Consider the following 15,711-nt stretch of genomic DNA (forward strand, 5'->3'; position numbering starts at 1 on the left):
TCATAAACAATTTTCGTTTACTCTACATATATAAGTCCAGAATATTTGTATCAATGTGACCAACGCTTCTAATAAATAAAGTGTAATTATATTTTGTTACCTTTTCAAAGCAATATCATTTACAAAAATAAGGATAATTTACCTATAGTTGTAGGACAAAAAAATATAAAATGCAGGAAAACTTACCAATAAGCATATCAGTGGCTGCTAATGAGGCAATGAAGTAGTTGCTCGGTTGTCTGATGGTCCTATCTACGATAAATGCCAGAAGGACGAGAATGTTACCGCCGACAGTTAACAGTATGCATAATGCGAGGGAGAAAGCAATCAGTATCGTCTGCCAGAGTTCGAAGGGCGGTAGAACAGGCGTAAAAGGTTCCGCTGTTTAATATATAGAATGTCTTTTCAGTAAAAAAGCGCTTCTCATTTCTGTTCAATTATAAATAAAAGAAAGTATTAATATTGGATTCCTGCATGTTGTTATATTTTAATCTTGTCACTATTTTATTCATTAAGTTGGAATCATCATTAATTAATTTTTTACCAAAATTGATTTTAAAATAACATGTATATATATAAAATGTAAACACCAAACATAGTAGAGAATATTATTGTTTTCGAGTTAAAAAATTTCACGTCTTATAACTAACCTATTTAATAATATGCTAATATCAGTTAGTGTGTAATATGCTATAACGAATAGTAGATATATAATACACTCTAATATATTATAATATATTAATTAAATAATTAAATATATATCATTAAAATTGTTTCTTAAAATTATTCAAGATGACGTCTTAATGATAAAAAACAATTTCGAGTAAATATAACTCACTAAGTATGAGTAATGGCATCGAGAAAAATTTAATTGTGTGTTACCAGTTGATAAGGTTGTTGCATTTCCTGTTATCGTTCCGTTGGTAATATTTGACGGAAACCAGTCTGACAGAAGTTCTACATATTCCCCGCTGTTCCAGCGCGGATCATCCGGGTCAGGCCAGCTTCCATTTAGCTGCGAGCATTCCGTCAAAATCTGATTGTACATGCGACAAAGACGTTCCCGTTGCCTCTCCCGTTTCCTAAAAATTGTATTACAAATATTAGAGTATTTGTACTTAGACAAAACACTGAAGAAAAACACGTTAAGAATATTTTCATCAGAAATTTTTATTTTTAAAACACAAAGTTATACTAATTGCTATTTTCTATTTCAAAAACTACATTTATTGTTATTTGATTTTAAACTTATTCACTGTTGCACAACAAAGTAGTATTTTAGTTCGAAGAATTTAATTTTGGGGTAGATCAGAGTAAGTTGAGACAGAAATTATTTAGACATTGGATGCGCATAGTTATTTTAGAACTTGCTGAAAATTTTAGTATGATAGACTGTATATGTTGGAACATGCGCATTAGCGGAAGTTATTTAATTGCTTCAATTTCCTCTTGTTGATTCTTGGAGTCTTCTGGAGACGTTATATGAAACTTTATACTCTGAATTAGTTTGACTTCATATCGCTTCGTTTGAAGATAAGCTGACTTCGTTTCCTTAATTCTTTACATAGGTAGTATATACTTTACTTATCTATATAGCTTTGTTAATCAGAATATAACGATGATGATATCATACAAAGACAATTATTATATAAAATGCGCTATATACTAAGATTTCATCGTTTATACTGTACTGAAACTTTTCAAATTTTCGCTTCTGATGCACAATTATTCCTATTAATATTCGGACACTCTTTAAAATAGAATAACCTTTTTGAAGCTGAACCAAACGTCTTCATTTTCTTTATAATTTTTTTATTGTTTTTTTTGAGAAATTAGAAGAATTAGTTTGTTAGATGACATATAAAAAAAAATTTGGGGAAAGTTGCAATTGATCAAAATCGCGAAGAAAGAAATAAAAGTAAAAGTTTTCTACAATCTTTTTTTATCTAGGTCTATAATGACAATTTAAACAACACATTTTGAGAATTTACGCCAATTACATATATACATACTGCTATGAGCGACAAACGGTGATAAACGGTGAAAATCGTGAAAACTGTGAATAGATGTAAAGACCATTTTACGACCTTCATCCTTCGACGCCTGTCGCTTCTGCATCAATCGATTTCGATGAAATTTTCAGCATATACACAACTGACATAAACCTTTAAAATATGTTATTTGAATTTCCATTGCAAGCGTAGATATAAAACAGACTCAGTCCCTTCACCTGATTTATCAATCACACAGTAAAAACGTCAAAAAATGTAATTAATATTAGAACTATCGACAGCAGTATGGAACTTGTATCAAAGAAATCAAACTGAAAAGTATAGGAAAGAAATACACGGCGCAAGAGACAGGACAAACTTTCATCCCCATATTTGACAAAAAGATCATTCAAACTTAAAAATGTATAGTCGCGAGTTTATGAAATTTCTACGAGAAATTGCTAAGATTATTTGATCAATTTTGATCGATCTGGTAAATTCTAGCGTTAACAGCAGTCGTTAATAACATATACAATATCGATCATCTCAAAGTTTACTTCCTTATCTTGAAGAAAATTATTATTCCAAAACTATTATTCTGTGTTCATTTTCAAACAGAATATTAACAATATCTGTTCTAGATATAATTTTGTGATTCAGTAATGTATTGGCAAAATCGTAGTGTCACGATTTGCTACAAAAGGCATTAGGAGGTATCATCGAATCGTAAGGGCGTTACTTCTTTAGTAATGTTCGTTAGCATCGAAGAAAATGTGACAGCGATATTTCCTGATTTTAGCTAGTGACATGCACATGCCTCTTGCTCTCTATGAAACATTGCTGCAGTGGCAACACGAGAAGCAAGTCAAAGGCTGAATACACCGGGCACACAATGAGCTTGAAATAAGCATGAATGGAACCACATCCATTCCTCTCTCGCAGGTCCCTGTCGCCGCTAGGCAAGAAACGATGGGCTGCACCTTAAAGAGGGTGATTCGTTTTTAAATAATTTAGCCAGTCTATCGTAACTGTTCCGGGTTAAACATACCTCTGCCTCTTACATTTTCTAGCTTCACGTTTATGAAAGATCTGATTAACGTCTTTCATTCATGAGTTTAGCTTACAAAATATTCACTGCCTTTTCATACAGTTTTGTATAGGTTTTTTTTAATAATATTAAAACCATCCAAAACTAAAATTAAAATGTGGGCTAAGTGATATACTTGTAATTTAGAATTCACTGTAAATGGCTTATATACACACTGCCTGCAGTAAATATCAGTTATTTTACATTTACTGGGAGACTGGAAAATTCCTACTTTGTTTATTCTTATAGCTGGTAGTATATTTGTAATACCATAATTATTTCTATTTCTACTACTTGTTACTAGCATCGATGTTGTAATTTAAAAAGAACGATGTTTTATAAGTTTGTAAATATCCAGGTAATTGCTATTTTTATATTTCTTATTATTGTTTTGCATCCTGTAGTTCCTGGGATATACTGCACACTTTTCGATAAAAAAAAACCTTCTATCATATACAACTTTTTATTTTAATTACCTTCTTTAAGAAGAAGTGCAGCAATGTATACGAAGAAAGAAATACTAAAATACCAAAATACTTTAACTTCATGTGATTGTAAATATGAGTATAATGCGGTATTTAAATTTCATGAAAATGGTAATGAGGTATATGAGCCATAAACTCGCACTTCATAGAAGCGGGTAATTTTTTGTAAAACTGAAAGGGATGCGTTGCTTAAAAAACAGGTATGAAGAAATTTTATGTGAGATTTTCTTATTCCTACATCTATTGAAGTTTAATAAATTCTACATCAATTTTATGAATATTAAACTTTTGTTCTATTATAATTAGAATTCTTTTTAAACAGATAAGATATAATTTTACATGGAAATTCCTTTTAAAAATGCATATTCAGTGAAACGGTCTAGTGTATATAATATTTTTGAAATAAGAAAACCATAGATTAGGAGTAATATACTTAAGCAAACACGTTTCAAAGAATTCTTTTTACTGCTCTAACTTTCGCCAGAAACGATCCTGATAATAGTCCTTAATTATCGTTCTTCCCCTAAATGATTAAGATAGTTTTTTTTTTCAAATTTCAGTTTCAAATTAAATAGTTTATTTTGCCTAAAAAATGGCTTATCGTATTTTGCGAGTCAACAATCCCAATTCATACCAGATCTTATCGACCTTCTACTTCGTTACATTCAATATAATAACTAATTTAATGATTAATTAAATTTTTGGAATTGTAAAGATATTGATAGAAGCAAGGCTTCAAATTTTACGCTTCCTTCCAGCCAGAAGTTAATCGAAGGGTTTACACGAATACAATTAACTCGAACGTCTTCGATTTCGAATCAGATTTGCAAATCAATAAGATCGTTCTAAGATTATTAGAACAAGTTTCTGCGAACGCAGACAATGAAGCCACGCGAATAAAAGATGAGAGAGATGAGATCCATTGTTTCAATGTTCTCGAGGGTAAATACTTGTCCTCGTTATAGCAGGCTTTCTCTTCAAGTTGCACCACCGTGAAATGATTCGTAAATACTTGTCCTCGTTATAGCGGCATTTCTTTTTTACAGCTCTGGCAAGTGAAATGATTCGTAAAGAGGAGCCAACTACCTGTAATTAACTATAACTTTGAGCGAACATCATACCGACAAAGAACAAATCTTCGTATCAGTACAGTACATGTATCAGGGCCTAAACATATTAGATCAATACCCAATACCCATGCCACATTAATTGTTATTTCACTACAAACATGTCTCAAAATTCATATTATAAACATAACTCGTAAGATTAAAAACTAATATTAATATTTTAATACTAGATATTCAAAAATATCAAACTACGCGAGGGAAGAATATTTATAGATAAGAGATCAAATGGGAAAGTATATTAATAGAAAAGAGTAACACAACAGTCTGATTCAGGATATCGAACGCTTTTTCTGTTAAAAAATTTTGCCGTGATTAATATTCCCCCAAAATATAAGTTATCCAATTTATCCAGTAATATTACACTACCTTTTTATATGTTTTATATTTCGATAGTTAAAATACAACAACAATTTGGCAAAATTCCAGAATAAAATTGTAGGTATACATATAAGCATAATCTGATAACAGAAATTTATTCATCAATCTAATACTTCCTATTTGTCGTTAACTTAAAATACAAGCTTTCTAGTGAATATATGTTTCTTTTTTTTTTAATGATACAACGAAAGTTATTCAGGAAAATTAGTTCACGATTTAAAATGACGAAGGTTAAAGATATTGTAACTATAAAGACACAAGAGAGAGTATTTAAACGAGTTCGAAGAGGGAGCACGGGAGTATTGGTAAGAGCCGAATGTCGAGGAGGGTGGCTCGGGGTAAGAGGGCGCTTGCAGGATACTTTAGAAGAGGAAAGGGTGCTCGATGGGTTGCCGCAACTCGTGCATCGAAACAAGGGTAAAGTATCCGTTTTGTCTAATGAGTTGTAATGCCCGCTCATCAAGGTCATTCAACCGTGAGTCGAACAGCCGGAGACACCCTTGTCAGGGAGCACTCGCAACTTTTCAATTCTCTTTATTTCGATATTCTTCGCAACGCTTCTATTCGCTAATTATTCACAACGCTAGCTATTCGAACAATTATCCAATAATCGCAATAGAAAAATTTCAACAAAACAAAAAATTATTATCTTCCTGACGAAGACTTGAAATTTTATTCAAGAGCGTCCTGTGTTTCGTAAAGATACCTTAAGCGATACAATGCTCATTACTTAGTAGTTAGCTAGTTCATTACTGGTAAACAATCATCAAATTAATTGCTTAAGAGAAAACTATCCATTAAACTCTTGTCGCATTAGACAATTGTTTTCTCATTCTTTATTAATTACAGGCAATTCGTAATTAAGATGTCGTGAAATTGCACAGGTGACCTAGATTGTAGGTCTGAGAAAAAATTTTCAAGTACACTTAGTTAAAGTCTGCAGTAGTCTTGGTTTCCGAAAGCGTCTGTAACGAAAATGCAAATGTACCTCTATAAAGGTAGGTAAAGATAAATAGGTTTCCGAGAGCTCCGTTGTGGGTAAGAGATTTTAAAAAAACTTCATGTGGGATATTAGAATAGTAAAAAGCCATTATTATTCGTGATAATAATTATATTCTTCTTATAAATTCTATCGTCCATCATTTAAAAAAATTTTTTTGAATGATATATTATGTCTTACTATTTCTGATTCTATTGTAAATAATACCACACCTGTTTAGCAAATTTGATTTAGGGTGACTGTATTATACAATATCCCCATTTATATTAAGAACATAGTAAGTGACTCGGGGTATAGTATACTCGGTGTATTATAAAATTCCCATTTTTTCAGGACTAACGAGAAAACGAATGTTAAAATATTTACAGATACGTATATGGTGGTCCATTATCTCGTACATAACATCTAGTGCCCAGCAACATTCACACAATAGCAGAACAGGTATAAAAGCACCATTATACTTTATCGTACACCATACATTAAAAATCTTGTACTCTTGCTTCTTCTGTGTTCTTCTTCTTCCCCTGTACGGTGTCCATTTGAGCTAAAGATGATAAATTTACTCTCGTAAAAATGACACTATTCTACTACTTCATGTACATTCTTTTCTATTTTATTGCAAATTCTTCCCTTTCCTTCTCATTTCTATAATTTATGAAACTTCTTCTACGTGTTATTTTGTCATAATAGCTATTTTTTCGTAAGTGACTTCGTAAGTGAAATTTGTATTGGCACTGAATTTTTCAATAATTTTGCACTTTATACTTGTCAATATTGAATTTCTTTTTGGTGAGTAAGAATGACGAATGGCGAATGTTTCCGTTTCTGAAATTATTTATTCCAGTATTTTGCGATTTAGATCAGTTAAGTATTTGTTGCATTTTATATTTTGATCCATTAACGATCCCATTTATCATTTTCTACCACTCTTTTAAATTGCATTACTCTTGCGCAAGAAAACGCGTGTTTTCACGCAATGTCAACTTACTTCGTACGACGAGTATACGTACTGCAGTCTTAAGTACTTTCAGAGACAGAGTCAACTGTCTTTTGGCTACATCGCACATTTAAAGGTAAGACTTGTCAAAAAGCACTTCTTCGTGATTATTTCTATCAATTATGGAATTCTCTGAAATGTTTCCGTAAAGTGTGCAAAATATTTGAGTTTTTCATATATTTTCATTATCTTAAACATTCATAGTAATATGTAGGAATTATAAGTTGTATGAAGTTTCTTCTGAAATTATTCCTTGTGTAAATACTTTTTAAACTGACTATAGGTATTTTCTTCGAGGGCAGTTCAATAGTTCAACTGAATGACAGAGTATACATTTCTGCGTTGAGGGATTTACGCAAGAGTCTCTTTACCGAATGAACGATACTCAGGTGGCGGATATTCAGTTCCTCTTGAATACCTTCGGATGAAAGGAGAATTCAACGAGAGGAAGCTTGAGAGAAGCTAAATAGAGAGTAGGATGTGAGAAATGACTTTGAGCATATGAAAAATCTTTTTTTGATTAAAGAAGCGTGTGCACACCGAATGTTCTCGGTTATAAGTACGCTGATGCCTTTCGTTAAAATATTTTAATTAACTTGATTCGTTTTTGTCAAAAGTGCTTTAACCTGAATCATTTCATTCGTTCATGAATTCCACGTATTCTGTTAGATATTATTTAATTTGCAAAGGTTTAGTTTAATGATATTCACGGACGGTGAAATAATCTACATAGTAGTTGCTTTTGGACATGAGAATGAGTTTACGAAATTAACACAATTATAACTTTTTAGAAATAATCATTTTCCATTATTCCATTTAACTAAACTTTTCAGTAATAATTAAAGTATTCAATTAAATGTTAAAATAAATACTTATATCGAGATTTTTCAACTTTTGTAAGAATGATACTTCTTATAGTAACTTAAATTTACAATATACCTATGTATATAGATACGCTATTAAATTTTAACATCTTTATATACTTTATAACATCTTTTGTTTATTCTTGAACTTCGTTGCATACATTTGTTTCGAGGAACATTTCCCCATTTCTCATTGTATATTCATTTTTTGTTTATTTTATACTCTCTAAAACGAACATTTAGAAAGCTCTAGTTATTCTTAAACAATAATTCTATTATCAAACTCATTTCCTTTCACGACATAAACAAGCATCAAATTTTCACTTTCATATCATAAAACCTTATTCTACAAACCAGATAACTTTCATCTCAGTTATCTGCCATTCGATTCACTTATAGAAAGCAGCTTTTCATCCCTTTAAAGCGAAGCATCTCGTGTGGAATGAATGCACAACCTATCGAAATTTCAAGAACTTATAACGCGATCCACCATATTTAAAAGAGAGTTCTAGTTAAATTTCATTCACTTCAAGTACCTCGCTTCTTCATACCTGTTCCTTGACCTTTTCCTCTTCGAGAACTCTGCAAAATATAATTCGCATACATTTCCATTTAATTGAATTAAAAAGAAAAAAAGGAAAAAAAGAAAAGAGAAATGTCTGAAGGTGAATGAAGTTCATCGAAAGTTTTATTTATGTAAACAGGCGGCCCAAATACATGGACAGTAATCGACGCTACTTTGCCCGTATGTTAGATCTACCCTTGTATATATGTGTGCCAAGAGGACGGTGAAGGGTAGCTGCTACGTAAGCCCTGTTAAGCAGAGGATCATCGCCGTGGAATGGCATGATCATACGGATAGACAGAGAGGAAAGGATGAGCGAGCAAGGCGAACCAATATGAAGATGGGGTGAGCGGGAAAGAGTTGAAACGAACGAGGAGGAAAAAAAAATTGCGGGAAAGGGAGGGCAGCCAGAGGAATTTCAAACGTTGAGAGGAACTGCAACAAGTACCGAAGCAGACAGGCATCGTTCCAACATTATGTGAATGCTACTCGCAGTTTCGATTCGTCCTGCAATGAACCAAAACAACGGTTGCCATCGGCATTGTATCGAGTCGCAATGGATGACACGCCTTACAGCGATCAAAATGAAGCGGCATTGTCAGAATTTGTTGATTCCGCCCTGAGAGCTCGTGGAACACTTTCGCATGGTTTGACCGCTGTTCTTTATGTTACGATCCTCTATCGTAATTTTCTATTCGCTAAAAATTTAGACATTTTCTCTTCAGTTTTTTTAATAAGGTATAACTTGTTCTAAAATAAGTTATTTCAGGAATGGACTGACATTATTGGAATTTGTTGGTTCCGCTCTGAGAATACGTGAAACACTTTCGCATGGTTTGACAGGTTTTGATATTCCTCCAGTCACGATCATACATTGTTCAATTAAATAAACTTTAAAAATTGAACATATATTCTTAATTTGTTTCTTATTATCATAATATGGGAATTATATGGATCATGATACATTATGTGTACATACGAGAAACATATGGATATTAGTCAATGTGGTCTATTCTTCTGTCTCGACCAACAAACCATGAAAGAGAATAAAGCCGCGTAAGAGGATCTCTTGTGCATACCACTGAGTTAACATCTATACATAGTATATAAAGCATCTCGAAAAGAAACTGATTAGAAATTGATAATACCGTGATTACTCGTGATTTTAATTCTGAAATAGTTGGTGACTAATTAAACTCTTCGTTCATTGTTTTGATTTGATTCGAGAATGATTCTTACATTACTCGATGTTAATCGTAAAATGAATCGTGGTGATCGACGCTTAATTAATTGAAAATCGAATTACGATGAGTAATTTCGTATTAAACGCATTTAATTTAAGAGGAGGAAGTAATAACCCGAAAAACTAATGGTAGAAGAAACAATGGGATATATGTGAAAAAGTCAGAAATTAATTGAGATTAAATTTTTATGATTTAATACATCTTGTTATTAATATACTCGTGTCATGTTAAAGAAATTAACCCTCTAACAATTATAATCACTATTACGATACTAAGATATTTTCCATCGTTTTAATTAGATTACTTCTTCATTTCTACATAACTCTTTAAAGGTGATTCGAAAATAATTTTGCGATATCTATATTCTTCAGTATCTTCAACATTAATTGTTACTACTCACCAGTGGTACTGAAAAACTAGAACAAACTAGGACTAGAAGAGATGACGGCCTACACGAGTATTATTTGCATGAAACCGAGCTTAAACTGTAGGGGTTGATGAATACGAACGAATCCCAGAATATTAGCAGATGGCTCGCCATTGTTATAAAAAATGTTTTAAAATTTTTATATCCTCCGTACATTAGGAGGAAACAAAGGCTACAAACAGTATGATAATCGTAGCTCAAATGTTCCGAATTGTTAATCAGAAACATTACATACGTTCAACGTTTTTAAAATTTTTACTTTTATAGACGCAGTTCAATATAAAATTGATTTTATATTGTTACAATATAACTAACAATTGTTAGGATTTTTTAACCTTTTACTTAGCCAATAAAAGACTAAAATATAAAGAATTCTCAAAAAACTTCTTTTTCAATAAAAGATCGAGGTCACTTGCATTTTCACATCTACAGGAATGAAATGATGTAAGCTAAAAATTTATGAGATTTATAGGATTCGAGACGTTCTCAATGTCGAAGGTTCAATTTACGGTCTCCTCAAGTGGTTATGGAAAATCGATTGTTGTCGGAAAATCGAGGTGTGCATCGTGCTGTTAAGCCATAAAAAATCTAGTAATATCTCGGACAAGATATAAGATAACGCTCGATAGAAATTGATCCTCTCTTAACTATATTTTTTCTATTTAGGCAAAGATACAATTCGTTAAATCTTAAATTCAAATCTGCAAAAAGTATCACATTTATGTTCCATTAAAATGTGAATTATTTATTATTTTTTAACTTAAAAAGACTTAAAAATTTTTCGTATATGTACATTTATTAACAAGTAAGAATTTACTTATCTATTGAATAATCAGCTCCATTATATTGTAACACATAATATTATGATTCAATATATCTGGATAGTGTGACAGAACAGTGTACTAGTTCAGCGAGATGGGAGTGATTTACCAAAGGACTTGGGAAAACCATGACGAATTGTTGCATCACACCATCCCCATTTCACGATACTTCCTCGCGACCCCCTCAAGGGAAACCTTATTTTTATTTTCTTCTTTCGCAACTGAATGCAGTCTTTGAAAAGGTGCTTCTTCCCTGTCTCGCCATGCACGAAATACATAACCCATAGCTGCAGGGGTGATATCAGCTCCGCTGTTTCTTCTTCGGTGGTACACAGCTTCCCGTGACATCATTTCCTTAAATTCCGCGATACACCTCTTCAGAGAAATAGGCCGTTATCGCAAAAAAGTCTTTCCGGGAAGTTCGGATCGGTAGGCGTAGGAACTTATGTCGTGCATGAATCAAATCACGTTTTCTCATTTTAGTCAATGGATAGATATTTGCGTTAAGGAATTTTACTATCGACGATATTATATTATCGAATGCAATATTGGTATGTGTGTCTCCTCTTTGGTTTCATTTTTTCGTCCTTTTCAGGAAATTCACACTCGATATCTTCCATTCACTTTATAAATAATTTATCTTTCTATGAAAATATATTTTTTAATTGGTTTTTATCTTTACATCAATTATACTGATGTTATGGATGTATTATAATTATTGTACTGATAATATGAAGGGAGGAGTACGCTACAGGAAATTAGATTTTGTTATAGAATATCGAATTATTCTCTTATGAGAGGAAATATTTTTAACATTTCATTTAAAGTTTCTTTGATGTCGAATCTACGCGACTGTGTATGATTAATAAGATAAATATAATACATTTTTCATTTCATTCTGCTTTACCATCAAGTATTTTAGAACATAGTGGTACTAGATTGCAACAGTAACAAGGATATTTTGTTTCTTTACATTGCTCGTTCTTCTTATTTATTACAGAACGTTTTGTTAAGTGGTAGGCATTTGTACAGGAAAGCGGCACGATCTTAAACAGGGTGATCGTTTTTCGCCTGATTTCTCTCCTTAATAGCAAAAATTTCCTCCGAGGTAAAATATCTGTTCTATGAATCAGACGACGATTTTTCTATTTAAACAATACTTTCATTTTTATTTAAACGAATATTAAAATAAAATGAAATATAATGTCAATAGGTTGCATAAAATATTGCATGCATAACTTCCTAATTGTATGCATAAACCTATAGCTATGTAAATTTTGATCAATATAATGTACCTTTGTAACTATCTACATCTCTCTACATTAACGTCTACATGGATATCTATTATGATCTAAAATAGTATTAGGCCTCTGTATACGTATGTATATTACCCCGTAATCGATTTTAGTACACTTCATTAAACAAGGACTACATATAGTACTGAGAATTGATATTAGGACACTCCAAAGCGTTAAATAAACAATTTCGAATAAGGAAATATCTCGTGCAGCCCCTGGTGGATAAAACCAGTACACGAAACATTTCATTTATGGATAAGTTTAATCGAAGCTCAATTTTTTTTATATTTTATAATCATAACTATGTTATTTCAATCCTACGATCTTCTTTATTAACGCTATTACAATGATACTGATAATGTGGAAAATCATTCTTCGTATTGTTTTTATAAATAAAAAATAAAGTAAGGAAACTACGATATAAACCAATTTATTTTTATTTACCTTCATCTCTTCGAAATGAAATCCTACATTTTAAAAAGTATCAATACACCATGGAATTGAGCTAGATTTACTGGTTGATTACATCATAAAAATCCTCAGGACGAGAAGTATTAGATGTTTTACCTTTAAAAGATCTATACTCTAACTTAAAAGGATTAAAATGTCATAATCAAAGGATTCAGATCTCTTCTCCAGTCTTTGAGTTTGATTTAGAAATCTGATCATTTAACGAGTATGTACACATTTCCGGAGATTCTTAGCTCGGGGATTTATATTGAATTATTTACTGACAAAATATACTCTTAGAGACTGCTGCTGTTTGTATTTGAAAACTCTAGCATTTTCATCATCAGTTGAATTTTACCGGCTTGGTCGTAGCTTGCCAACGGCAAAAATAAAAGAAAATGAGAGCGAGTGAGGATGAGTAGAAACTACAATATGTAGGGGAATATGTTCTACATATACATATATACCATGTGTATTCGTGCCTTGAATTGGTAATTTCTTATTTCAACATCATGTAATTCGCAGAAATATTGCTAAAATTGAAGTAAAACGTAGAAAAATTTCACTTTCCATTAATGTTTAATGTTACACAGAAAAAACAATTATACAGAATATTGAAAATATTTGAAATAAAATAAAATACACATTGAAATAAAATACAAATAGACATAACATGAAAATATCTTCAGAAATACACATATTGTTATATGTATGTACAATTATTTTGGAATAATAGAAAAAAATTTAATAATATTTGAACAATTACGATCTTTTCTATATTACTTTTCGCCGCTTTATCTCAAAAATAATTAAATAGCGAAAATAATCCTCTTCAAGTGTTTATAGAATACTTTAACTTTAATATCCATTAGCAAGAAATGTGTATATTAAGAATGAATAGTGAGTCAAGTTTTTAGCAATTTACGAAGCTACATCTTCCGTTTAATTTCCTTTCGACTTTGCCCTTGTTTTGTGTTGATTTTAGTTCCATTCTCTGTGCAAATGAAATTCGGCGTGCAGAAGTCTAGAGATGAAAGTCGAAGTTAGCAGAAATTTTGCCGAGATTGGACGTAGCTGCGGTTAGAAGGATTGGTGCTAAGGCTGCGTTCATCACTTGTCAAGAATTCGGCAACTTCTTTCCAGGTTCCTTTGGGTTTAGTAAGAAACTTTCTACTGTTACCACTAAGCAACAAACAGTTTCGTTATATTACAAATTTTAAGATATCACCGCGATCCCGGCTACAAATCTTGATATGTAACAGTAATTTATAATATAAATTTACATTTCTCATGTTTTTAATTATTGTATCTACTTCTCATGTTTTATCCCGTTGTAATGAAAAACACAAGCTGGAAATAAATTTAATTAAAACCTTGACTCTTCAAATTCGTATAAATTATACGAAACATCGCAGTAGCTTGCTTTTGTATATTTTCATTATTTTAACCGTACATCTAGTAACAATCAATTCTTTCGTATCCACATCCAATAATTTTAATAAATACACTTCGTTCAAATTTGGTAATTTTAAATTCGTTCGTCAATTTTAAAGTATCCAAACTATTACTTCGGTAATGTACAAGAGAATTCCATCGTATTAAATATAAAAAATCGCCAATTAGTTTTGTTCATTACACGATCGCTATCAGTGATTTGTTCACCAACGTAGAAGCTGTAAATTTCATTCAAAGTAAGCTTCCATCATCTGCTTTAGCCATTCTGAATTCACGAAAGAATCGATCAAAACGTCGATACACCGTGACTAATGCAAAACCATAGTACCATGGAGAATTTCTAGAAGACGTGTTGTCAAAAACAGAGGTGTTGACGATCCATATTGTAGGCCGAGTTTCTTCTATACCGATTCAAGGGCTTGTTGGAAGCTTAATATAGGTAGAGATCAAATCGGATTTACACTTGGACGGAGGGCAGGCGTGTTCCATAAATATCAGTGTTACGATGGCATGCTGATGGAAGTGATGTAGCAAACTCCACGGAGGGGAAGCTTGATCGCTCGGGGGAATTGAACGAACGCGTTTAATAACTATGCTGGCATACGATCGCCCACGGCGTGACACTGAAATCATCCAACAACCGAGACGAGACCCTCGGCGGAAAGTCGGGAGGAAATACCCGCCAATGTTATCATCAGTAGCCAACCTATGTCGAGTTATCCGTGTCGCATGATCACTGTTGAATGATGTTTCAAGATAGAGGTATCTGTTCTATCTTCTCTAGCGTACGATTAATTTCTGACTCCATCATGTATAAAACTCTCCTTTCCTTTTACAAGAAGTATGAACTGTGGCGTAATTCAATTCGATGGATTGAATGTAGAATATGTATATATCTATGTATATTATACATATATTATATGTATATATGTACATATATATTATATGTATATTATATATATAAATGTATATGTTATATTGTAAAATGGATTTCTACGATCGAGAGAATTAAAATTTTTACCACTTCTTTTTTTTTGAAGATTATTGAATGTGTGTGAAGAAGAATGTGTGTTTTATTAGATTTTTTTTTATTGAGAAGTTGGAAGATTTTTCGTAAGTTGTTAACGATAAGTAAATAGATAATTGTTCATTATATTATTTTATGGATTACTTTTTATTCCCTAATAAATTTCAATATATCATAAATTTTATGGAGTTCGAGTTTGTATTTATTGGGAAATGAAACTATATATCTTACACGGATTAGAATTTGGCGGTTCGTTGTGGAGATAAATTATATTTCTTGTGCTGTTGTCACTCGATTGATCATTAAGGTTACATATCAAGACAGTTACATCAAAGTAGTTCTATGATATTGCCAGGACTTAAATCATATTTAATACATGAAAATAAAGAACAATTAACCATATATAAATTGTGAGACTAGACTAATTGACAAGGAAAAACAAAATGATTTTAGCATTTCCAGAGTAACGATAGTTAAAAATTTTGTACGTATGTAT

The 15,711-nt window shown here is 31.8% G+C and overlaps 1 protein-coding gene across 1 annotated transcript in view; it reads right to left on the reverse strand.

The window, feature by feature from the left end:
* Positions 1-15,711, reverse strand: part of LOC132906315 (muscarinic acetylcholine receptor M4) — a 58,649-nt gene that overhangs the window by 9,316 nt on the left and 33,622 nt on the right. The window contains exons 3-4 of the mRNA XM_060958372.1: positions 883-1,082; positions 187-381 (exon numbers count right to left, since the gene is read on the reverse strand). Coding sequence (XP_060814355.1) covers positions 187-381; positions 883-1,082 — 395 coding nt within the window. The remainder of the gene's footprint in view (positions 1-186; positions 382-882; positions 1,083-15,711) is intronic.

This window comes from Bombus pascuorum, chromosome 4 (assembly GCF_905332965.1).
Source record: "Bombus pascuorum chromosome 4, iyBomPasc1.1, whole genome shotgun sequence".
In the NCBI taxonomy this organism is placed as follows: Eukaryota; Metazoa; Arthropoda; class Insecta; order Hymenoptera; family Apidae; genus Bombus; species Bombus pascuorum.